The following is a 26,396-nucleotide window of genomic DNA, read 5'->3' on the forward strand; positions in this document are numbered from 1 at the left end:
GCCCGAAAACTGGATTTTTAGGTTTCTAACGTGGCTCAAACTGCCACCTCACAGATTACAAATACAAAATTTAATTGCAATTCGCCACATGCTGCTGCCTGTGTGTGATTTGTCTTCCCGAAATACCATGTCCTCAGGCCAAAGAGAGGAACTGCTCATCTCAAAGACAACTTCTGAGCATGGTAAAATAAATGGAGGTTAATTGCTGGATTGTTGCTTTCCATTTTGTGTATCCTCAGATCTCTCTGTTGTGTGAGCACAATGTTTTTAATGTGCCAAAAGCACCTAGGTTGACAGGCATCAAAAGGCTTGCACAGCCCACTGAAACCAACCCCTATGACAAATAATAACTTGAGAAAACCAAGTTCTTTTAAGAGCTGCCTCAATGCAGAGCAATCCCACTCAATTCAGAGAGGTCAACATGAACTGTGTAACTTACTGGGACTTATTTAATTATTAGTGGCATTGTCCACAATCCAACGCTAAGAAAAAGAGAATTCAACATCTCTGCTATTCACCCGTGTTCTCAGGGCTCTAAAGTAATTCCTGGATCTCACGGCACTGCTCCATTGCATTTCAGAGTCACGCTTCCCACAACACTGGCAATGGTATGGAATCCTGATGAGCTAATGCTGAAGAGTCAGTTTCAAGCACCAAAGTACCTAGCTTGCATTTTTATAAGCTATTTGTGGTTTAAATATACTGTCACTGTAGTTGACCACAAGATACATAAGAGTTATTTTGAATTTGGCTTGTCTACATCAATTTCAGACATCTGAAAAAAAAAACATACCACGCCCAAATCAGAAATTTAATTGTTATTGTTCAAGGGATTATTTTGCTACAGATTATTACAAATAATATGTACCACCTTAATTATCATAGAACCACAGATTGGTTTGGATTGGAAAGGACCTTAAAGCTCATCCACTTCCCCCCATCTGCCATGGGCAGGGACACCTACTAGACCAGGTTGTTCCAACGCCTGTCCAACCTGGCCTTGAACCATCTATATGAAAAATGAACAACAGCTATTTTGCTCTGATATTTTTATTCATCTATCCCTGAGGTAAGCATGCACACACACTCATCCCCAGGCACCCACTTGCTCACAAAACCTCCATGATGGTCAAGAAAATTGGAGCAGGAAAATGGAAATGGGATGACAGAACTACTGCATCCAGTGCCCCATGGTCAACCAGAATAAAACCAACCCTCAGAAGTCTGCCTGCTATGTTTTAATTCTAATGAAATCCTGAGGAAAGAGACTTTGAGCACAGGGAACTCCAAGGCTTGAGGCTATGGAGTTGATATGCTTGAGCTTCAGGCGAGGCGGGAGCACAATTCTCCACACCACGTGCTTTACATTTGATGTTTTACCACTCAACAACATGACTGATACAGAATGTAAATCCTGCAATCCTGCCTGCTGAACAAAGGCAGGCAGAGCTTTGTTCAGCTCTGAGAAACTGGGTCCTGCTTTTGGAGCCAAAAGAGCAAAGTCAGACAACAGAGTAGACTGGGCTGTGGCAAAAAGAATTTTAAAAACCCAACCCAACTAAACCAAAGAAAAAACCCAAACGAAAAAAATCCCGCTGTTTGGGTGAAAATTATTTTTAAATTATTTTTGTTCTCCACTTATTAGACATGGCCAAAGACTGGTGACCATAAAACCTTCAGAGTTCATTTTGAAAAACCATGTTTCATCTATTCAAACTATAAACACACCAAAGAAATCCACCATCTTTCACAGCTTCTGAGAGCAAAGTTTGTCAGGCAACTGTGATTTTTTTTTTCTTTTTTTTCCCACCTATTCTTTGGGGTTACTCTGTAAAAGTACCACCCCACCATGGAAATTGATACAAGCACTAATGCCTCTTACACATCAGCATGTAATGCAGTACAGAACACTGGTTCTACAATACACTATTGTTCAGTTACACTGTTAAGAACTAAAACACTACTTAGGGAGGCCCTATGCCTGTCAGGGAGACTGTCAGGAGAAATTGTTACTCTTTTTAATGACAGGGAAACAAAACCGTAAGTCTCTTTTTCAAGGTAAATTAATGCCAATTAGCTACATTCTTTCATCAATCTTCCTAAATGTGGGTTTTTTTAAAGTAAAGCTATAGAAAAACAAGATAAATCTCTTGACTTCTCTGTGCTAAGAGTTTTATGCTGAAACAAGCACAGATTCCTTCACTATAGAGTGACAGACAATTCAGATCATAAATGCAACAGCAATTATAAAAATCTCTTGGGAAATATTGGCATTTTTTCCCATAATACCACACTAGTTTTCCAACTCTGGCTGCTTCCACAAGGCAAATAGATTGAAGCAATGGCAACTTATTTCCCACTCAAAAGTGTAAATAATTCAAACTGCTAGTGCTACGAATTATAAAAAAACAACATTAAGGAAAAGGCTTCCTAATGAAAGTGAAGAGGATTCAATAGAAATTAAGTGTTTGTTTGTTTTTAATTTATAAAGCTAAAACCAACTTTAATTGCAAATTTGTAATATTAGTTGTATCCTTGACAAAGAAGATCTACAACTACATGGGCTGGGGGCAACTGAGCTCGAAACACCTTCCAAGTGCATAAAAACTTGTGTTCACCTTGTGAAACTCACCTCGTCTCTGCATCACTCCAGTTGCTGAAAAGTCTTTCATTTTCTCTCTGCAGGTGCTCATTTTTGGCCTGCAGTTTTCCCAGGCTGTCCAGACAGTAACCAATGAGCTCCTTCACCACCTTGGCCGGACTCAGGACCTCCTGCAGCTTCACAGAGCCAAGTCTGAACTAGGACACAAGCACAGAGTGAGTTATCCCAACTGCACAGGAAGGATCGCAAAACTTTGCTCCAATAAATTTTAATACTTAACAGTCACTTTGTCATACAGAGAATTGAGAAATGGGGAATAATGTACATGCCAATTATTTGCAGAGGTGATGAGGGGTCTGGAGCATCTCCTTGATGAACAGAGACTGTGAGAGCTGGGCCCGGTAACTCTGGAGATGAGAAGACAGAGGGGATCCCATCAGTCCACACCAATATCCCCAACGGCTGTCAGAGGATGGTTCCAGACTCTGTTCAGTGGTGCCAGTGACAGGACAAGGAGCAATGGCCATAAACCAAAACACAACAAGTGCCCCCTCAGCACGAGGCAGAACTTCTTTCCATGGAGGTGGCAGAGCCCAGAACAGCTGCCCAGGGAGGGTGTGGAGCCTCCCTGTCTGGAAACATTCCAAACTCACCTGAACAAGTTCTTGTGTCACCTGCTCCAGGTGATCATGCCTGAGAAGGAGGTTGGACTGGATGATCTCCAGAGGTCCCTTCCAGCCTCAAATATCCTGGCAATCTGTGGTTTATACAGATAATATCTAAAATCTAATCAGCAAGTTGTCACCTCCAGGGTTCAGACAGCAAGTTCTTAACAATAAAAGGAGTCCTTCAATTAAATAGGTAGCCTTGCTAATTCAGTGAGATTAAAAGACAGGATCTATAATGAACTATTGTATTTCTTCAGCAGTAGGGATGTTGTTCAGGGTACACAAGAGGTCTGAATAGATTTGTTCTGTCGTGTCTGGGAAAAACAACAGAAAACTGTTGTTTTTGTTATGTTTTTTTATGGCTCAGCCATACATAAAAACCAGCACCAGCTGAACTATAAGTGTGCAAAGCTGGGTGAAGATACACAAATACCCAACATGGCAGTTTGGGGCAATGGGAGAAGGATATTGAGGCTGCTTGAAGAGGGTCACACATGTTATCTGAAGAAAAGCAAATCAGAAATGAAGGGCCTGGCTTTGGTGCTCTGGAGAGGGCAGAGGATGGGGAACCTGAGCTACCTCAGGGTACACTTCTGCAGCTGATAAAACCTACACAACACTCATGGGGCTTTCTGAGCCTCGCCACATCCAGGAGCACCACTGTCTGACTTGGCAGAAAACTGAGGGAGCAGCTCCTGAGAAATGCAGAGGTGGGCTGGATGACACAACCAAGATTTTGGCCAGCTCTAAACCACAATACAAGCAGAACTTTTGGGGAAAAAAGGCACTTAAATTACCTGGCTTCCATTGGAAATGCCTGCAGAAACACTGAGTTGGTGAGGGGGACATAGAAGGAGAAGGGGTCCGCTCCTGCATCTTGTAATTATCAAAAAGGCTGACACAAAATTTGACAAAAGTGTTGCATTTCCCTATGAATAGAACTATTACTCATCTTTTCAACTTGAATACAGAGCAATAACATCTTAAAATATATAAAAATGTAAGTGGTACATGCTAGGGAAGAGTTCAACCTGTTTTGTGGCTCCTCACCTATTAAAATCAGAAATGCCATTTCATTCCTTTTTCACCTCTTTTTGCTTGGGAAGGCATGGAGAATAACTAAAAAAAGACATCATTAAAAAAAAACGCATATTGTTTGTTAACACTTTTTTAACAGTAAATTTCACTAACACAAAGTGTTGCTGGAAAAGGCCTGGTAACATAACTGTACACAAAGATTTCGAAGGCATTGTTTGAAACAAGTAACAGTCCTTCAAGTTGGATCTTTTATCTGTGGAAGTCTCTGCCAACAACACGTGATACCATCATGACCTTCTCCACCAAGGTCAGTCTACTAGAAAATGTGACAAACCCAAAGGTTTAATTTCCAATTAACCACATATCTTTCCTGCAAACTCACATGTGCTGTATCTAACGTGTTGTTGTCTTTAGTTGACATACATCTGATGGCTGCAGATGAAAAGATGCTTTCAATTTATTTTTGAAAATTAGATTACATTATCAGTGACCCACAGATTGGCATGTATTCCCTGAATCACACTTGCTGTCTGACAGCATTAACAACAGTGGACATTTGCGTAAAGGAAACTGTTTTTCATCACTTGCAAGCCACCACCACACTATTTGGATAAAGGCTTCACAGCACACTTGAATACTGCCCATAGAAATAGAGAGGTGCAGTAGCAGAGATAAAACAGCCACACAATCTCCTATTTGTACTGTGAAGGAAATAGCAAGGAGAGTATATCACTTTTGTCTTATGTTTTAATATAATCAACTGAGACAAGGTATTAGACAAATTGGGACAAATAATCACAGTTTTCTCTGCACAAAAGAACAAAATATGCATAATACTAAAAAATAGGTTTAAGTGAGTAGCAACAGATTTCAGCTGAAAGCCTGATACCACTGCCAACCAAAATCACATTAAACAAAAATCAGATATTTCAAAAGCAATTGTAATTATAAATAAACCAGAGACACACAGAATTTTGGTTACCCATCTTCCTCACTGTCCAAGTCCAACACTGACAGTCTTTAGTCTTTAATTCAGTCTTTATGCAAAGCAATTGTCTATTATCTACTTTGTTACAACAGACTTCATTGTTCTGTTTTCTGTGTTTCACACACTGCATGGACCATTTCTAGGAGGACCACAAAAGGTGAGCAAAGCAAGTCCATCACTAGGAGGCTTGTTTATTATGCAGGAGCTCACAAATCAAATAAAAATTTTTAAAAAATGAGGTTTCAGCAAAATAAAACAAATGTTCTTCTGTGTCTTCCCTCCTGAATTTGAGACAGATATGTAAATTGCAGCACTGGTTGAGACAAAATTGTACTAAAAAAAATTCAACAAAAATTCTACAAATTAAGTGTTGGAGGGGAATTAAAAAGTCATTAAAAAGTGAGGCATTAGTTCTCCTACGTATTGCTTAGTTTTTCCTTGCAACTAAACCAAGAAACAGCCTAGTTATTTGTCCTTCATCACCAACACCACAGTAGTGACACTGAAAACAATCCTAGGAAAATTCAGTAGAAGTGATTGAAGATCAGGATACCATAACAAAGAGTTAACTGGGTGGGATATCAAGGTAAACAGACCTTGCTTACTGCAGGAGTGAAAGAAAACATCATTAACACTTTACTGAGCTAATCTGACACACTAAGTGTCTTTGGTTTGGATCATGTTTCCAAGGTGATTTTGTAAATTTGTAATGGTAAATTTTAAATTTTTGTCAGTTTTGTAATTCCTGCACGTTGCTGCTCCCCAGATCAATTTAAATTTCTCAGCATTCTTACAGCTGCTGTGGCTTCCTGGCTCTGTATCATCTGCAGATGTAACAAATGCACTTTCTGCTTCCTCTTTCAGATCATTCAAGAAAACATTATGTAAAACACTGAAGCACTAAACACTTCATTTATACAGACAAGGAGCAGCTCTGCTAGAAGTCCCAGGGGACAACACACTGACTGTGACTGACACACTGCTCCTCTTCAATATCTGTTTTATTGTTTGTGGGGATTTCTTCTAAACTGTTATTTTTTTAAAGACACACAAAGATGAACACAGAGAGACTTAGAAAACTGTGTTCTAATAATCAGAAATCACAGTCAACATGTATCACTGGACCATATTTTAAGCTTAAGAAATAAAAAGAATTAGAAGCTTATGACGAAAATGTCATTTTCCCGTCACCTCTCACCCTGCCCATCTTCTACAGTTGAAGAAAGCAGTGACCTCAACCATAAGACACAAAATATTTCAGAAGGAACTGAAAAGCTTCTTTAGTAATTTTTCTTCTACTTACTTATGCTTACAGGAATATATTTTCCTTCACATAGGAAAATATAAGTTAATGAAATATGAGCAACAGACATTTTTCACAGAAAACTCCACAGCTTTATGAAAACGAATTCATTCTACTGAGACATTAAAATTTAATTTTGAATTAAATATTATGTATCTGCTATATAATCTTTGCATTACTACATTGCACTAAAAATGAGTTATCATATCCAAGGCAAAAATTACCAGAGGTTACGTACTGAAAGGAGGAGCCATTCACACAGCAATGCCTGCACACTCTTCTGAGGCAGAATCTGAAGCTAAATACTAACTGTGAGCTAATTTCCAATAACAACAATTTTTCGTTGTGACAAACTAGTCTAGAATTAAAAAAAAACCTCATGCTGGAAACTCTCATTTCATGTGCTTTGCTGGTCATGATTTCTCTCTGTATTACTTAAGTATCCTAATAATCCTTTCTAACAGTGTTTTTTTAATGCAAAATATATTTAAGGGATTCTGTACTTCCACAAAGTAGAGAAAATATTTAGACAGATTTTGTCATTTCTTTTCCTGGCAGGATACAGTGTTTGTGTACATGTATATATATATACACAGGATACAGTGTTTGTGTATATGTATATATATACACCTATATATCTATATATATACATATATATATGTATGTGTGTTTTTATATATATATACACACATATATATACACTGTGTGCATGTGTGTGTTTGTCTCTTCTATTAAATCATAACCTATAATATTTCACTTTTTCCTTCTCTGTTTTGAAAATTATTTAACAACTAATTTTTAGAGAGATCACACTTACAGGTACTTAGGTCTGATTTTGGAATGAAGATAATCGTAGTGTGTGAACTCACTGATGAAGCTCTAGTACAAGTCAACCTATAGCCTGTAACAGAATCACCCCTAACTCACCTCACTCAGCTTCCACTTTTCCTGCCCTTGAATAGGACTCAGACATTCCTGTGCTTTGTTTCCAAGATGGTATTTCAAGCTGTATTAGCACACTTAGGAACACCTATATCCTTGCAGACAGAAGCTGCCTCCTGCAAGGACTTGCCTAAGCAACATCCTCTCACCAGGGAAATATTAAAGGAGAATTTGGGGGGAAAACAAAAACTTTGGAGCAGCCCACCAGCCTGGCGCAGCTGTTTCATCCCTGCCTGGCTCCGTGGGTACCCGCAGTTTGTAAAAGCAGCTGTGGCCCCTGCAATGAAGCAGAAAAACCCTACAGACCCAAACAACAACAAATTTTTTTGTCATCACCCTGTCCCAAGCGCAGAATCCCAGAATGTTAAGGGTTGGAAGGGACCTTAAAGCTTATCCAGTGCCACCCCATGCCATGGGCAGGGACACCTTCCACTATCCCAGGTTGCTCCAAGCCCCGTCCAACCTGGCCTTGGACACTTCCAGGGATGGAGCAGCCACAGCTTCTCTGGGCAACCTGTGCCAGGGCCTCACCACCCCCACAGGCAGGAATTTTTCCTTCATATCTTATCTAAACCTGCTCTCTGTCAGTTTGAACCCATCCCCCTTGTCCTGTCACTCCAGTTCCTGATAAAAAGTCCCTCTCCAGCTTCCCTATAGCCCCTTCAGATCTTGGAAGGTGCTGTGGGGTTTCCACACAACCTCAACTCTTCCATCCTGTCTACATAGGGAGATGCCCTTTATCAATTTTGTGGCCTCCTCTGAACTTGCTCCAACAATTCCAAGGCTCCAACACCTCTCCTGCACTAGGAGGGAGCAATGCCGGCAGGGACATTCTGATGGCAGAGTTCAGCCTTAGAAGAGCTTGGTCCTTCCATGCTGCTGCTAAAGCAGATTCAACAGCGTCTTTGGGAATAAGAGAGGATGGAGGAGCAACCACGGTGTTTTTAAGGAATAAAAATCTCCAAGTCTAAAACTGTATGATTTCTGTACTCAAACTCCATCTTCATCATCTCCAGAGTCAAACGAAACAGAATACTTTACTCACCTGTTTTATCAATGCTTGCACAAATTTACACCTGGAACTGCCCTGCCCTGCCAGATGAAGATAATAAAAGCTGTACAGATGAACTATCCTGAAATCACCCCCCAATGCCCTTGCCTACTGTTGGTACTGAAACCACAGAGCCAGAGATCGCCCATAACACTCAGGACAGCACTGAACGTGTTTATTCAAATTGTTTAAATTGCAATTAATTTAATTCAAAAGGAGTGAATTTAAAAGGAAGATGTCCCTCACATGTAAGATACAGCAACTTTCTTTTCTCAGCTGAGAGCTGCGGCTCTTGAAAGGCAGATAGGCTGTGATTTCCAGAATCAGCTTTGCTACTGCCAGTTAAATATCAGCTACCTCTTCTATTCCACATACACACAGACTCTGAAATAAGGTAAAATCAATACTTTGATAAAAGTAAGTTTTGACTACGAAAATAAATAAGTATTTAAAAGAGGAAAATGTTAATGAAAATTCATGTACAGGGTTAAAGAATATGACCTACAAATGAATGATGCTGACACTTACACAAAGAAAGTATTGTTATAAGCTTGAATCTGGAAAGCATTATACCATTTTTATTTCTTAAGTCAATCAGTGAGTGGTCTTGAGTTTTTAAAGCTGTGCCACTATTATCACCAGGGAAATCATTCAACAGTAACTATGACATCCCTGGGTGTGGTAATGAAACGAGTACACTAGACTTGCACAATACGGTGATGACAACATGAAAGCAGAAGTTGCTTTTCTAACAGCAAACTCTAGGAAGCTAGAAAATATTACAAAGTACCATGGAAGCCAAGAAATCTGGCAAGTTACATCAGACAGTATAAAAATATGATCAGCAACTACAAAAAAACAAGTTTAAGAAAAAAATCCTGCCTTTCTACACTCCTTGCCTTTCCCTCCTGAAATGTTATTCATGAGTAAAGTATTACTTCACCTTAAAAAAAAAACAACCAAAAACAAAACAACAAACTTCCTTTTTGACGAAGGCATTACATCTATCCCAGAGCAAAACAGCTTACATAAGTGATTGCTGTTTTTCTCAGATTTTTACTACAGGCTGCAGAAACCTTCCACACAAATTGCCATCATGTTAGCTCCACATCCATTGGAAATGAAATTCCACCTGGTTTCACTAGTTTGCATCAGTGGTACCCAAGTATTTTTGGAGAGTGCTCCACTGTTTCTCACACCTCAAACCCACCTAATTCATGGCACTGTGGGCCCCTCAAGGTTTGCAGTGCAAAGAGGCTACACCTGTACAGTAAAACAAGGAGGAACTGGGAACATCATCAGGTGGTAGAAAATACTAATTACTGTCCTCTGTCTGCGCCAGTGACCAATTCACCAAACACTTCAAAGAAATACTGCAGGAGTTGGAGCATCCCAGGGACCACTTCCAAGAGTCACTTTGCATGCAGGCAGCCTCTTCTGGAGGCTACAGAGAGTTTAACAGCATGGACATAGACTCTTCCCCATCACTTGGCCTCTGTGTCTAGGAATATCCCCAGGCAATTTTAATTTACTGAATTTAATTCAGGTGCAGAGGTAACCCCAGTATCCAGTATTCCGTACACCCCAGTAACCCCAGTATTCCATATCCCTGGAGTATTGCTCCATGAGGTTTGCAGCAGGAGGCACTGTGTGTTACCAGATTAAGAAGGACCAAGGCACATTGCAGAAGGAAGTCTCAGGTTTCCTTTTTGATAGAATACCTGGGTCACCAGGAAGCAGGTAGAAATAAGGATGAAGAAGACTCTGCACTTGCAAGTTACTCCTTCCATCCCTCATCAAGCTCAGCATGGGCCAAACTTTCCAACTGGAAGCAGACTCTGATCCTGAAAAGTCTTAAAAGAATCCTTGACTGGGGAGGAGGCTCTGGGGATGTTCAGTTCACATAAATCCTCTCACAAAGGAATTTAATTTTTTGAAAGAGTTTCTTAATCTCACCAGTTTATCTGGAAAGCTGCTTGGGATATTTTTTCCTAATTGGCCTCCTAAACACACACATGCCCAACTTGTATCCACCTCTTGGACAGACATTGTTCCCTAGCTTATGGTATGTTTCTCCCCCTCTCGTGTTCAGACTCTGTAATTTATAAATAAATAGATTTCTCAGTCAGTGTTTTTTCTTCTCAATTAAGCTTAGTGTAGATTTGGCTACACTGTCCCTCATATCATACAGCCTTACTCCCAATTTCACCTTGCATTTCTTGAGTGTGGGTAACCAGAACTATACAAGTAATTTTTGAATATATACCACAACAAAGCAGACCATGAAAATTCACAGAAAACAGACATAGAACTTAATACTTATGATCTTCAAATGTCACATAAGTCTATTTGCATGTTTCACTTCTTTCTTTAACCCTTCACATTTACCCTGTGTAAGAATCACCAGGATACAGGGATTATCTATATTTCAGGAGGCCTGGTTCTTTAGACAGTTTTGGAACAAAAAATGGTAAAGGAAAATAGTAAGAACATCAGACAATTCTTAAATATCCCCTAAAAAAAGAAAAAGTGAGCCACGTAGATAGGTAAGAGTACCAAGGACACCTACTGAGCAAGAAACTAATGGATTTCTTTCATGAATAGGCATTTTATCTGTATGTCTTTCTTGAAAGCCTTTGGAAAACTTCCTTGCTTAACCTTTACATTCCCCCAGAAACATGATATTTCACATATCTACACAATCAGCTACTTCTGTGAAGCTTAATCCCACCCATGCTGAAAGGGTCTTTAGCTACTGAATTTTGACAGTTGTGACAAGGTCTGGTCAGGATCTACCCAGACTCTGATTCACGGCCTTAAAATGCTTTGCAACCAACTTCCCAAACTTACTCTAGAAACTCTGGCTTGTGAGATTACTTCCTCCTCCAACCTTAAACCCAAAGATATATATTTATACACATACACACACACACACACATATAAATGTATGTATGTATATATATACATACATGAGCCAAATTGTATCTTTGTAAAAAATGAGATACATACACAAAAATGGCATGAACTCTCTAAAGTTGCAGAGCATTTGCACTACACCAATGCCCATGTCTAAGCTACAGAAAGCTGATACTAATTTCCCCCTCAATTTTTTTGACCACTGTGCAACTAAATCCCTTAAAATTAGAAATACACTGAATACTAAAATGTACTGCAGCAGTAATACTCAGCACCTGTAACATCAGGTATTCCTTCCATTTTTCCCTCCCAATAGTAATCAGATAAATTGTTCCATTTTACACCAAAAAATCCCACTAAAAAAAAAAAATTAAAAAAACCCCCAAACGAACAAAAAAAAACCCACATCAAAAAAATCAAGCAAAAAAACCATACACACAACCAAAAAAAAAACACCCACCCCAGAAACCCCAAAACCTAACCAATTGGAGAAAAAAGCCAAAGGTAAAAATCTATAAAAATCAGGTGTACTAATTAATTTCAGGTGAACTAGTAACTTTTCAGAATAATCAATACAGAATGGGAAACTATACAGCATAGTTCCACAAACAGTGATAACAGTGATGATTATGTGAAGAACAAGCAACTCGAGCTGTTTATGGAATTTGGGATGAAATTACTATTTCATCACACAAAAACTGTCAGGTTTGCATTTTATGCATACATCCAAATGCTTTATCTTCTTCTACGGTTCCTCTTTTATCATTCCTCTCTATACTTCAGGTAATACTGTCCATTCAACTCCCTGTTACCCCTCTGCCTCTGAAGTGAGCTTACAAAGACAACTGAAGAAGGACGTCCTTAAAAGGTCTTTTATATTTTCATCTTTTTCTTCATTAATTCAGTGTCTCCAGGCATGACCAGATACGTCCCCACCTTGCTGAGCAGGCAGCAGGTCTGTGAGCAATGGAACTACTGAAGACTGATTTCCTATGGTTATGACTCCTGTGCTAGATCCCCTCATGTCTAGAAAGGCGAGAAATCCAGTCAGAACTTTTTCCTTATTTAATGCCTTCATAACTCCTCTCTCCCATGCGGATTTGCTAGTGTCTAATAATATAGTTGATCTCATTCCACAGCTTTTTCCAAAGCAGGCATATGAATAGGGTCTCTCTTCTCTATCCAGGCACCTATTTCCATGAAACTAGAAGGAACCTGATATCTCTGAGCCCTTTACTCCTGTCAAATCTGTTTGAAATTGTCCAGGAGTTTCAAAAGTTACTGGGGGGAGAGGGGAGAGGGTAACAGACTGGCAGTCAGCAGAGGCACACAGCACAATCACCTAAGCTTTGTTTCCTTAGTAAGCAGGGTAAAACACTTGCACTCCATTATTTTTAAAACCTGCCCTAAATGAATTAGGAAATGAGCTTTACTTTCAGATCTAAACTTGTTTTGCTCCTTGTTTTTTTAATGTAACTTATAGTGTGGCAATAACACAATATACTCTAGACATAACATCTGGATTTGGGTCCTGGGGCTTAAATACATGAACAGTTCACGGCTATGTTAATTTAGATTTCAGAGGGAAAGCCTTGTAAAACAGCTTAAATCAGATTTTATTTTCTACAGGCTAAGAACAGAACATGGGCCATTACCATAAAACAACTGGTACACAAACTTAATACATAGCAACTTACTTGTGTTTGAGGCTTGAGTCTTCCAAAAGTATGAAAGGAGGTCTGCCAAGGATTTTTAATTTAATCTGCTAGCCCTTTTTTTTGGTCAAATATTCTGCATTTATGTTCAGATTTCCAAGTCAAAAATTATTCCAGAACAAAGCTGATTTAAGTAAAATGTTTCAAGTAGGAGTATGTATGAAGCTCTTTTCCTGAACAGTCACAAAGTATACATAGCATGAAAATGAAACACTGAAAAGTTTCTACTAATTTTGTGAAAGGTAGACCCATATAATCGTGCTTCCAGAAAAAAAAAAATCTCCAAAATAAAAGCAAGGCTTGCAGGAGTGCTTGTGATATTACTGTCAGTAAGGGTTCCAAGGTAAGAAAATATAAATGATTAATACTTCCAAGATTAAAAAATCACCACCACATCATGTGCTGCATAATGGGAGTATTCTAAAACTACTTGTCAACTGATCCTGTTCCTAAATGTGAAGCCCAGACTGCAGCTTTCTTTGAAAACTTTAATAAAACATAACTGAAATGTCTGGAGTAATAACTGTCAGATACGAAGACAACTTGTCTTGGGAGCTACTTCCCTTCCAACAGTGACCTTTAGGTTTGGGAAGCAATGGAAACCATAAAGTGCATCTTGAATACACCCTTGGAACTAACATGCCAACATTCTGCAGTAATCTCAGTCTGATTGCCCTCAAATATGCTGTGAAGAGCTCCGGGATTGCACACTCAATTTTTTCTTTTCCTTGGAAAGTAAATGTATAACCACGTGAATAAGCATGAGATAATGCCTAGACCAAGGCAAAATATAAAAGTGTTCCCAACTAAGCACTACAAACAATTTTCCAGTGTGAGTAATAACACAGCATTTAGAACAACCATTTACTTGTTTGCAGGTTGGTATTTTGCCCTTTGTTTAAAAAAAAAAAAAAATCCCTTCAGGATGTTGACAGTCACATGCTAAAACCTTTCAGATCCAAACTACTTTCAGATCTAACTACTTAATAAAAACTTCAATGAATGCAGTTATTCTATCCCAGTCAAAGAAACCCAAGAGACTGAAGATTGTGCACCCAATCTGAGCAATCTGAACATATGCATGTGATGTGGCCCACCCACAAAAATGGAAATACTCCACGCATCCCAAGATTTATGTACTGGATATGACAAAATTCCAGCAAAGCCAAAGTTCCAAGCAGTGTTGAGTACACAGAAGGACATAAACACTTCTATAAATTATCAAGATATGCACGGCATTATTTCTTTCCATCCAAGAGTCTAAAGAAACAAACAAACAAAAAGCCAAAATCTTATTTTGACATAGAAAGAAAGAAAGAAGTACCAGCTTAGGTTCAGGAATGCAATGCATGTGAAATAAGCTTTACTGTTTCCTCTCTGCCTAAAGTTATGTTCCTATTCTTACTGTTTAACTTTATCACCAGGAAAAGATTTCTCCCACCCCAGAAGTTATTGCACAGATACGCCCAGAGTGAGATTCTCCTCTCAATGAACCTCTTCTCTGCCTTCATGCAGGAATCTACTTTGTTGTAGCTGCCTTCATGACATCTTTATTTTAAGTAAGCCTAGAAAAAATAAAAATAAAAGGAGTATTTAAAGAAATTCCTTGTAAAACACTGTCAGAGACGTAGGAATTTGACAACCAAAACTTGTTTTAAACTATAAGGAGCTAAAATGCTCTAGTAATTGGAGGACAGAAATTTTTACAGGTAACAGAGATTGTCACTTAGTTGGAAGTGGGTTGCGGCAGAGCATTTTTCCCGTTATTTTGTCACAAGAATACTCCCTTCAACCGCAATAAAGTGTTTGTGTCCAGATGGTACCATCCTAACACAGGCCCATGAAGCAAACCCAGCTCTGACACGGAATTATGACATGGAATTATGACAGTTCGAGTTTGAACCTCTTATAGGTTCATGAGGAGGAGCAGCACATCTTTAACCCCAAACTGATGGGCCACATTTCATCCTCTAAGACATTTTTTCCAAAATGTCTGCAGGAACCATTGCGTGACTCCATCCAGAACTACAATTCCTAGCACTTGTTTGTCTTGTTTATGCTCTGGGAATGAAATTAAGGTTTGTCAAATCTGGCACTAACCAGACTCATTATGATAGAGGAGGATTTAAGACTAAGTACTACTGCTAAAAATATTATGTTACATTCTATTACATTCTACCATGTAAGAATAATTAAAATATGACATTTACACTCTGTAGGTCAAGGCCATTTCAGAGCACTAACTGATCACAGGTCATTTCTGAGGGACCAAATGTCATTTCATACACTGACTGATACAAGGTAATTACAAAGCTGATATGTCAGATCCATTCATGGGCACTACAAATTCAACTCCAGCCAGTAATTTTTCCATATGGATTACTAAAATGATAAAAGGTATCAAAAGCTTTGCATTCAAGAACTCTCATGAAGTTCTAATAATAACCAAAAATCTAATAATCAACTGAATCTATCTAAAGGGAAAAAAATCCCTTATCTCCAATTCCTTACCTAATTCTTAAAACGAACACAATTATATAATACATGCCTTCTCAGGAAGTTTTTTGCTGAGACCAAAAACTGGAGTGGATTCAATTAGAAAATGTTTTCCCTGAAATCTTATAAATTCTCATCTCCAAAAGAAATACAGTCCACAGATAAAAATGTTAGACCAATGCAGTTGCTAGCAACACAAACAAAATATTTACTTTCTTTTTTTTAATTTCCCACGTAATACAATTTTCAAAAGTTGTCATTATGAAGCATTTAGAGAATCAATGTTTTCTTAAGCCAGTCCTGGGAGAAGGAAACCATTTCTTTCTCACAACTAGGGTTCTACAGAGCACGACTGGCGACTTCAAGGGACAATGTGTTTTTATGACACATTAACATGGGGTGGCTCAGATAAGGCACCAAATAAACCACATCACCAGGACCCACAGCCACATCATTTTATTTCCACAACACAAAAGAGGCAAAAAGTGACCCAGTGAAAAAGTGTCCTTTATTTGACAGAGTGATTGTCTGTTACATTCCTACATTTCATTTGCCTCATTTTTACATGCCAGCAAACCAGGGCAAAAGGGAGAAACTTTTGCTAATTCTTTATCCTACTAGTTCCTGAGTTGTCGATTGTGCATATCTGTTCTGTTTTTTGTCCCTTTTTACCCCTTTACTCCAAACTTACTCACTTTCTTATGAATCAGAAAATTCTGGGAGGTTTTTGTTGATTTTTAAGCACCCACATAGCTCAAGCCTGCTATATTCCTACATTTTCTTTTCTTCATTTTTCTATGCCAGCAAATCAGTGCAAAAGTGATTTTCTGAAATCTATAGCAGTAAAAGTAGAAGAACTAAAGCTCTTATGAAGCGGAAAGTGCCACAATTTTTTGTTTGTTTGTTTCATTGTTCAGTTTTGTCTTGGCTTTGGTTTTTTGCTTTGTTATTGTTTGATTTTTAAGCACATACATTATCTTACTAAGAGGCTAAGATAATATCTGACTAAGATAATAATAATGTTATCTTATTTACTATAGAATAGTAAAATACTAGCAGTGTAGTACCTTAAAGAAACTGTACTTGGGCCAGTGCTGTTTAACACGGTCACAAAAAAACCCTCAATAAACTCATATTTCAGTTAGTAAAAAGTTGGAAAACAAGATACACAGCAGCGAATGCAAGCAACGGCCAAAGATAGAAGCTCGAAATGTCTCTCAGTGTCACATGTCAACCATCAGTTATTAGCATTAAAAAAATTACTGTTCTAATACATGGGCAAAACAAGATCTAAGGAGACAACATACCTGTGAAGAATCACTGGGAACTCAATCATTTTCAGGGCTGGGTTCTGATTTTGGTGACTTCAGTGATCTGTGTCCTGCGCAGGAAGACAACCCTACCTAGACAAATGTCCAATCTAGAGGCCTGCATGCAGAGAGAGCAGTAAAAAGCTTAACTTTATAATCTTTATTTAACTTATATCAATATTCCACTGTCAAAGGGACATTGCTCGATGAGACCATGGAAAGTCCTGAGTTAAACACGCCTGATATGTTCATGTAGGTTCTTTTTTGGCCAGGATAAAGCAAGTATTTACATGGTCTGAACTCTCCTCAGGCACACGGTTATCTCCAGGTTGCCAAATACAACTTCACCGAGGTTCTCAGCACTTTGCTTCACTGCATGGTCAGCCACAGGCCTGCAAAAACTTACTGGTTCCAAATAAAATCTAACACTATCCCTAGCTGAGGAAACAGAAAAGACCCACTGAAACTAACAAACTGATCACTAAAATTGCTTCCCATTAGAGTGACATGACAGTTTTCTTATGGGTATACAAGGAAGACTTGTGAAACTGCTTCTTTAAGCAAATCCCATCTTGTGCACACAAACCAAGGATATGCAGGAAGAAACTTTGGAAAAGAAGCCATTCCACACTGTAGAACAGCTAGTTTAAACACAAGATGTGATTATTTATCCTGAGCTGTAAGCTTAAGAGACCTGTGCTTTCAAGCCCTATGTAGCTGAGCTGGAATGAGCAGTAGCATGAAACAGCCCAGACTAGGAAGTAAATAGTGCAAAGTGACTACCCCAGCCCACACAAACACAAGCCAAAGATGAACCAGGTCAGCAACACAGTAGACTGGGACAGCTCTTCACTGCCAAATCCCAAGGTATAAGAATTTATTAAAAAAAATTAAAAAAAAAGGAGGGGAGATTTTACTATCCTGTGCCTACTTGCAAATTGAGGAATGTTATTTCATGTTTTGCAAGACCAACATCCTGTAGTCAGTAGCCAACACCACTCAGACCAACGTCAGAGTTTGCTGAATTTTTTTGGCTGACTAAGACTCAAACAATCACTAAAATAAACAAAAGTTAAGTAAGGATGCTCAACATTGCTGGATAATTTCTTTCCCCTTACTTTTAGTCACTGGAAAGCAATGCTGGGTAATCACAGCAAATGTTCCTTGAAGGTAACATCAAGGAAAATAGGTAACTGCTATCCAAATTTCTGTTAATATCAATTACATCAGAGCACACTGAAATGTGCAAAAGCACATGTTTATTATCTTTAGTTTTTATCTCCTGGCGTGCAACAATATGTTGGAAATTAAAGCAACCATGCTAACTGAACATGGAGAGGAAATTTCCAAGAAGGAAAACAGTCTGATAATCATTTCATCACCTTTGTGTGATGAAACCCACCTGCAAAGCTGCCTTCCACAGTAAATTAAGGAACCTTCACTGTTTAACCTTTCAAAATAAACTGGAAATACTTAGGCTTTTGCAATCCAGAATTATGACTTCAAAAACAAGTGCAATTTTCCATGCACCATCTGCCAGTCCTTAACTTCCAGCAAGCTCAGGTTCCTCAGAGACAGCAGACTAATCCAAAATACCAAACACCTGCACCAAGAACTATGAATCAGTTACTTGCAAAACAAGTAGAACTGAGAAAGAGTGTTAAAAAGGTTACTAGAAATTGCACAAAAGTGAAAAATTACCAACACCTCTCCAAGTTTTCACAGTCTCACCCGAAAGGCTGTATCATCACGTGAGGACTTATGTTTGGAAGACAAAGAACAGCAAATTAAGCTATGTCAGCATTTCTCTAGGTAAATCTGAGCAGGATCTTAAGCGATGTCATATAAGATACCTTAAGAACCAACATTTGTGTGTACAGAATCAACTACTGTTGATTAACAGTATTAAGTAGCTACAGAAACAAGTCACAGTATTCAGCTTCTCTTTCTTAAACCTGAAGTTAAAGGTAGTTATCCCAAAAAACCATAGTCATGAGCACCCATGTCAGATCTGAACAAGTCTCATGTAGCCAGTTCTAAGAATGGAGTCATACTACCAACTGAATACATCTGTACAATCTGAATAATCACACCACCAACTGAATAAATGCTTTGTAGCTCTAACCATTACAGAGTATAACCAATATATCCAAGACAGGAAGTAAGGCTGCTGTTTTCATCTAAACAAAGTTTGAGGAACTAACTGATATCTCACTTTCATACAAGTTTCACAGATTAATATTTTAGGGTAGTATTCTACAAAAATAACAGAACTGCACCTAAAATTGTGCAATTGCAAAACTGCTTTTAGGGACATTATTCTCTTTCCCCTACATTGTGAGGCAGGTCCCATCAATGGAGAACAAAACACTTTGGTCATGGTCCTCCCAGAAGGAAAGACAGCTCTCTGCAGAACTGCAAGATAACACGTCAAAAGGAGAAGAAATCATAACTACTACGAAAACAAATATTGTATTTCAAAACCCACTGGGAGAATCTGGTTGTGCAAGAGGTCAGAATAGTTAGTGCTCTTCTACTTCAGTTCATTAATTGTAGCTAAGAACAGATACATTTATAAAAATGAGATAAGTTCTCTATCATGCCATGATTATTGCCTCGCTTTTCTAAACCAGTAATATCACTCTTATATACAAAGTTTCCTTTTCCTTTCCACTGCTTCTCAAGTTAAAAAATAGCAACTGAAAAGCAAACTCCAAGCAAGATGACTCCTATCACTTTCCTCCTTGATTAGAAGCAATAGTTAAATAGAACATTATATTTAAATAAGCTATAAGTAAAACAAATAATAACACAAATCCAACAACCTTTACTATGATGGTTGACTTGTCCAGAAATCAGTCACTTTCTGGTACAGAAGTAGGGAGGTTTCAGTGCTAGAGAAGTAGATGAAACAATTCCCCCTAGCTTAAGAACTTGACCTCTACAGTTGCAATTCAACTGAAAAAGAAAACACTTCTCTGTTCAAAGGAAGACTTTCTACCTTTAAAATTTTTCATTTTTTTTTCTCCTTAAATTGGTTTCATGCCATTTAGGATTGTGATTTTGCAAAGGACTCTAGGAGAGGGTGATGTCTGGATGGTTGAAACGTGGGGGTCTCACCAGTTAATTAACAGTAGTTCATGCTGTTCTGAACAGACAGGGTGCCTGTCCACGTCCTGTACGTGGGGAAATCAGATGTTAGACAGATTCTCTACTGCATCCAGGTCTGGATCCTCAGCACAAGGAGTTGCTGGAGCGAGTCCAGAGGAGGCCACAGAGATGATCTGAGGGCTGGAGCACCTCTGCTCTGGAGCCAAGCTGGGAGAGCTGGGGGTGTTCCCCTGGAGAAAAGAAGGTTCCAGGAAGACTTAGCCCATTCCAGTGCCTAAGGGGCTTATAAAAGGGAAGGAGATGGATTTTTCACATGGCCAGGTAGTGATAGGACAAGGGGGAAGGGTTTTAAAGTAAAAGAGGAAAGATTTATATTGGATATTAGGAAGAAATTCCTCCCTGTGGGGGTGTTGAGGCCCTGGCACAGGTTGCCCAGAGAAGCAGTGGCTGCCCCATCCCTGGAAGCGTCCAAGGCCAGGTTGGACGGGGCTTGGAACAACCCCGGACAGTGGAAGGTGTCCCTCCCCACAGCAGCAGGGTGGAATTGGATGAACTTTAAGGTCCCTTCGAAACCAAACCGTTCCACGATTCCATGACTTCAAGTCAATCAAGTAGTGAAAAGCAATGACACAAAACTAGAGACAATTTCATCCCATAGAGTGACGAAACATAACCCCTGTTTTTGTGAGGGGATTACAATCACCCAGCATTAATATTTTAAGTCATGGCAACACCCTGATTTTAGGAAACTTTATCACATTAACTTCTGTGGAATTACCACATTATCACAACAAGCTTCTCTGTCACTATGCCATCCTGTGGAATACTCAATCCACAGGCAACACCACCTCCCTTCCTCCAAAACCAACACAAAAGGCTAATGCAAGTTCGTTTAATATTAATCATATTCCAGAGCATATAGGTTTAGAGTTCCATTTTCCAAAACATCAGTCAGTCCGTAGTTTTGATAGAATCAGCCCTATTTCAGAACAAATGCAGGTTTACAAAGACTTACAATAACATGTCAGGCATGGAAGAGTTTTTGATGTCAGGGACCCATTATATGTTTGGGTGCAAGTTCAACAACAGCTGCTCCAGATTTAATGAAGGTAGTACTGAAGGGACTGACATTTTCTGGATTTATTTATGGGAGCTTACAGAAAATGTTCAATATATACCAAAATATACATTGTTCAGAGACTTTCATGCTTGAGAGTGACACTTTCAATGTTTGATTCATAACGGCTATTTCACAAGGGCTTACAGGAAATAAAACTGTTTATTTTAATTGCATACAGCAAAAATGTTAGAAAAGAAAGATTTATGTTCTCTAGTGACAGTGAATGTTTTGGGCTAATTTGTCATGGTTACCACGGACAGAAAATAAAGGAATATTATTCAAGCACTACTTCAATTCACAGACAAAGTATCAGCATATATACACAGTACTGTCAGTTACCTTTTTAATCTTTTATGTAATCTTACAGCACCTTTTAAATACAGCATAAACTACCTGTGGAAACTTATCATTTCACCTTTATTTTTCTTTTCCATTAACAGGGTTGTTTTTCATATTTCCTGGTAATGGAAAACAAAAATAAACTCTTGAATGTAACACAATTTTAATAGCAATTATACAATATTTAAAAGACTACATAACTTTCAACATCTGTATTGGTCAATGTTTTGAAAAGCAGTACCACTACCTGTAAGTTCCTACTTAGCCTGTAAAAATTTTAGCTTTTTCACTATTCTGGCTTGTCTCTTCTAAATTTGTGATCACAGTGGTATCTGGTCACACATTACCAATTGTTATTGTGTTTTGTTACATGCTGCTTCAACTATTAGGGTGTTAACTGGTAAGATCACTGAATAAATGTCAGAATTTTACAAATGCATTTTGTCTGGCTGCTGAAATACTTCAGCCTCAGCATAATAGCACCTATCCTCAAACCTCTTCCTTGTATATTCTGAGCTGCCAACTCTTCAGCAAAACAAAAACAGAAAATATCCCACACGCACTCTGCCTTCACAGTAAAGGACAAATTTCAGTGCAATGGCAGTAAGTTTAATGATCTTGTGACAGTTTGAGAAACCATCATCTTTCAGCAGTTTCTTGGGCCTCACAAAGCATTCAAAAACTCAAATATTCTGCAAGTGTAGCCTTTGTTGTGCTTTTTTTTGCCATGAACCACTTCCACTGTGAACTAAATAGACACAAAAACTAGAACTTTGTCTTTCACATTTTCTTTCCACTAGTCCACTATTTTTCTCCTTTCCTTCACAAGTTAACTGCTTTTGCCACAAACTATTTCCCTACCACCATTTTTTCACCCGTTTATCAGCACACGTGCATTTTCTAAGTTGAAAGTAGTTCTTTTAACTCAAAATACTTAAGAATTGTTGCCACTTCACTGTTTTTTTAAGAAAAATGAACTTAGAATTAGAATTTAATTAAAACTTAAATGTTGTTCTCAACTTCTGTTAGCTCTTTTCTGGCACCTGCATTAAAAAAAAGACAATACCTGAGAGCAATTTCATTTCAATCTGAAGCTGAACAGTTTTTGCAGTTTACAGTTGACTGACAAATCAGTTATTTAGACTATTTAATTTCAACGGTATAGAAATCATGATTACTTACCTTAAAGTTATCTGAACAAGTATCTTGAGAGAGAAAGTAGCTCAAGATCCACACGTTTTCAAAACTCTCCCTCCAACAGCACAAAATTGGATTAGAGAATACTAGACACTACCAAAAAGGGATATTAAGAAAGCACAACATCCATTTTTTCTTGCATTTGGCAATGCTAATGAGCACTTCTCCAAATTTTGCTCACATTCTCCTCACTTTAGACTCAAATGTCCTCAACCTCCTTCTTCTTTCTTTGGGATTTGTCCTTTCTCATTTAAACACTGAAAATCTTCATAATTCAAAAAGAACCCTGAAGTAAGGAGTTAGTAATGGCATTGGAAGAACAAGATGTTTGCTGGTTTTTTCACATTAAACTTCAACAGTAATGACCCATCCAAAAAAATCATAAGATGGATTCTTCATTATCCCAAAATCATAATACTAAGTTAAAATTAAAATCTGAGAATAAGTGTTAATCTTAATTAACTCTTATCTTTTTTCTCTACATTAATTTCTATATTTTTGAGCTTTTAAAATATGTATTTTTAAGGTTTTTCCCAAATGTTCACAATAGTGACTGTCAAAACTTAAGTGAAAGTTAAAATTCTTACTCAGATAGGCAATTGTGGTAGCTAGGCTCTAAATAAAGTAACAATAATAATAAAAAGTCAGTAAAAATGTACGTGCTTCCCCTGCAAATCTTGTCAATTATTGTTTAGGTTGGATGTCTCTCATACCAACCCTTCTTTCTCTTTTAGACATGACCTAAAGGGATCTGTATGGCACAGTAATAACAGAAACTCCACACAAAAAATCTGAAGCATAATTAAAAATCATACTTTGATCAACAGACAAAGGAAGTAGATTACAACCTCAACGAAGCTAAGCTGCACAATTAACATTATTTTGTACATTTTCCTTCTTCTCTGTAGCATTTAATTCCATAACAATTTCCCACACCAAAAATCATATGTAACCCCAACAAAGTTAACATTGTCCCCTTAGTCCTTAGAATGGCTTGAACCTATTTTTCATGTATAATAATCCAGTTAACAACATCAGAAATCCAGTCCTGTGTCTGCTAATTAACTTTCCATCACAAAATGGTAGCAGTCAGCAGCTTTAATCCAATTTATAAATAACATTGGTTAAAAAATTCTAATTAGTTTTCCTTTAATGTTACTGCTCAGCTTTCATTACTCTTTGCATTTAGTGGAGTTGAGTAAGAGTTACTAACAGCTTTCTTTTTAGTAGCAATTAGCTAACTAAAGCCCTTTTTATGGGGCTGGCTCGTATCACCACACTCTCCACCACCCAGTGAGGTGACTCAGGGCACCAGGCAGCACCAGTGAATCACTGGATTTTCAGTGAAACTTTTATGATGCAGCTGAGACTTTTTCCTCAGCTTTTTCTGCCACTCCCAGTGGGTCACTCCCCCCTGACAGGGCAGAAAGACTCTTCTCAGAAATTATTGCCTGCCAGGAAGATTGTGGAAGAAGTCTCAGACTATTCAAATTCTAATTATTCAGCAGGCATCTGTTATTTCATTCTGCAGGACTCATCTTTCCATTTGCCCAGCTACTGAGATTGTTCTCCTTGCAAGGCTGAGTTATAAAACAATTGTTGACCTAAAATTTCAGGTATATTAAAAAAAAAAAAACCTCAAATTTTCAACCTTAACCAGGATACTTGAAGTGACCTCACAGGACATGCATTTCTCTTATCCAGTGATATACAACTGTCACTTGGATGTTTCTCCTTATAAAAATGTATACTTTTTTCTTTTAAAATTGATGTAAATACACAATACTTCCACTATTCATTCAGAACTAGCAACTGGTTCATACTGGATCTTTTATTTACAGCAGTCAGACATCAGGAGTTACAGCCCATTTCAGACCCACCAAGACTCAGAGCACAGTACTGTCTCTGTGGTTCTTCAGTCAAGCCAAGAAGGAAGTAAAATGTAAGTCTATATGAGCCTTAGTACCAAAGTTGAAAGAAACTTCTCTCAAGGAGAGATTGAAACTTCTATTCAATAAGAGTGCTGACCTGCAGCAGAAATAGTTGGAGGACAAGGCCTTAAAGCAATTCCAATGTGATCAAATCCCTAGAGATCATTACAATTTAAAACAGTTGCTTTCCCCCAGATCAAAAGACTGTGCACCTTGTCCTGTCACACAAATCAGGAGACAAAAAGCAGTCTGGATAATGGGGGTCAATATTACTTTATAATTAATCTGTGTCCCAGTGCTCCTAAATTACCTATATGCTTACAGTGAGGGCTTACAGACGTTCCATATTTGGCTACCCCTCTATTAGAATCATGGAATATCCTGAGTAGGAAGGGACCCACAAGGATCATCCAGTCCAGCTCCTGGCCCTGCACAGGACAGACCCAAAAATCCCACTGTGTCCAGGAGAGCACTGAAGAAACATCAGCATCTGACCATCTATCTACATTATATGGATGCCACAGGTGTTGCTGTCTTATAAATAATAAATAATAAAGCTGCTGTAGATATGACCCAAAGTCTTCCTCCTCATCACCCAGATCAGCAGGACCTTGATCCATCCAGGACAATGAATGGATATAGCCATGAAGAGAGGGATCAGTGCAGCATCTGAGTTATCTAAAGATTTGCCAGAAAACTTATAAACATCAAATAAATCCTTTCTGAAGATTAGCATGGAGCATTTCCAAAATAGTCTACATTAGACAGCTACAATTACTTCAACTCACTGAAGCAAGTTCTAAAAGGCTCTTCAAAAAAACAAATGGGAATAAAAGCAGGGACAGAGCAGTGTTTTGGTGTTTGATGGCCAGCACTCAGAGCTGCACAGAAGTCCTTCATAACTCAGACTTGGTGAAAAGAGCAGTGCTTGCAAGCTTTTCCACTGCTATTGTCCAGTGGGTGAGTAACCAGCAGGAACCACCCTGTCCTTCCCGCGTGCCAACTCAGGCTTCTCCTCAGCTCCAAAAACCACGTCTAAGGTTCATATGCATAGACTAAGCTTAACTACTTTTGTTTGCTTGTTTATACACTTGGAGGAGAAAAAAAAATAAACTGAAACAAGTCAACATTTTCTCTCTAGGTTTCTAAGGTCATCATGCTCCATTTTAATTTAGTTATGCCATCATCTGAAATATTCACATGATATTTCTTAGCTTTATTGGATAAAAAGCAGACTGAGAAATATCAGACATGTTATACAAATACTGCTACAAAGTAGTGATCACACTCTACAAAAGATAACTTTGTTACATGAACTAACTGTTCGCATATTGTGAATTTTAGGGAGATTGCATTTTTTTTCCCTTGTTTATTGTCTGGTTTCCAGAGCAATACATTGCCTGTTATGAGCATTACATGGAAAGTACATTTGTTAGAGGCACTACTTTCTCAGCTTTATATTGTACATGCTCTGATGGTCTCAGGCCAAGGAGGACGCAGGACTTTGAACACACAAAACCGAAAAGGATCCAAAATGAAATTCAGCCAATCCTGGTTTTAAAGAACCAAAATGTCAAACTACAGCTGCTCTGTCTTAATGAAGAGATTGTATTGCACAGCTTAACCCAGTCCGTCTCCCCTTCTTCCCCCAGGGAGGCTGGTGACCTCA

The 26,396-nt window shown here is 38.4% G+C and overlaps 1 protein-coding gene across 7 annotated transcripts in view; it reads right to left on the reverse strand.

Annotated features, from left to right (window-relative positions):
• Positions 1-26,396, reverse strand: part of XRCC4 (X-ray repair cross complementing 4) — a 156,014-nt gene that overhangs the window by 96,105 nt on the left and 33,513 nt on the right. For all 7 annotated transcript variants that reach the window (XM_027709372.1, XM_027709370.1, XM_027709374.1 and 4 more), the window contains one exon: positions 2,633-2,799. In XM_027709372.1, the coding sequence (XP_027565173.1) occupies positions 2,633-2,799 (167 nt within the window). The remainder of the gene's footprint in view (positions 1-2,632; positions 2,800-26,396) is intronic.

This window comes from Neopelma chrysocephalum, unplaced genomic scaffold, assembly GCF_003984885.1.
Source record: "Neopelma chrysocephalum unplaced genomic scaffold, ASM398488v2 Primary Assembly neopelma1_96773, whole genome shotgun sequence".
Lineage (NCBI taxonomy): Eukaryota > Metazoa > Chordata > Aves > Passeriformes > Pipridae > Neopelma > Neopelma chrysocephalum.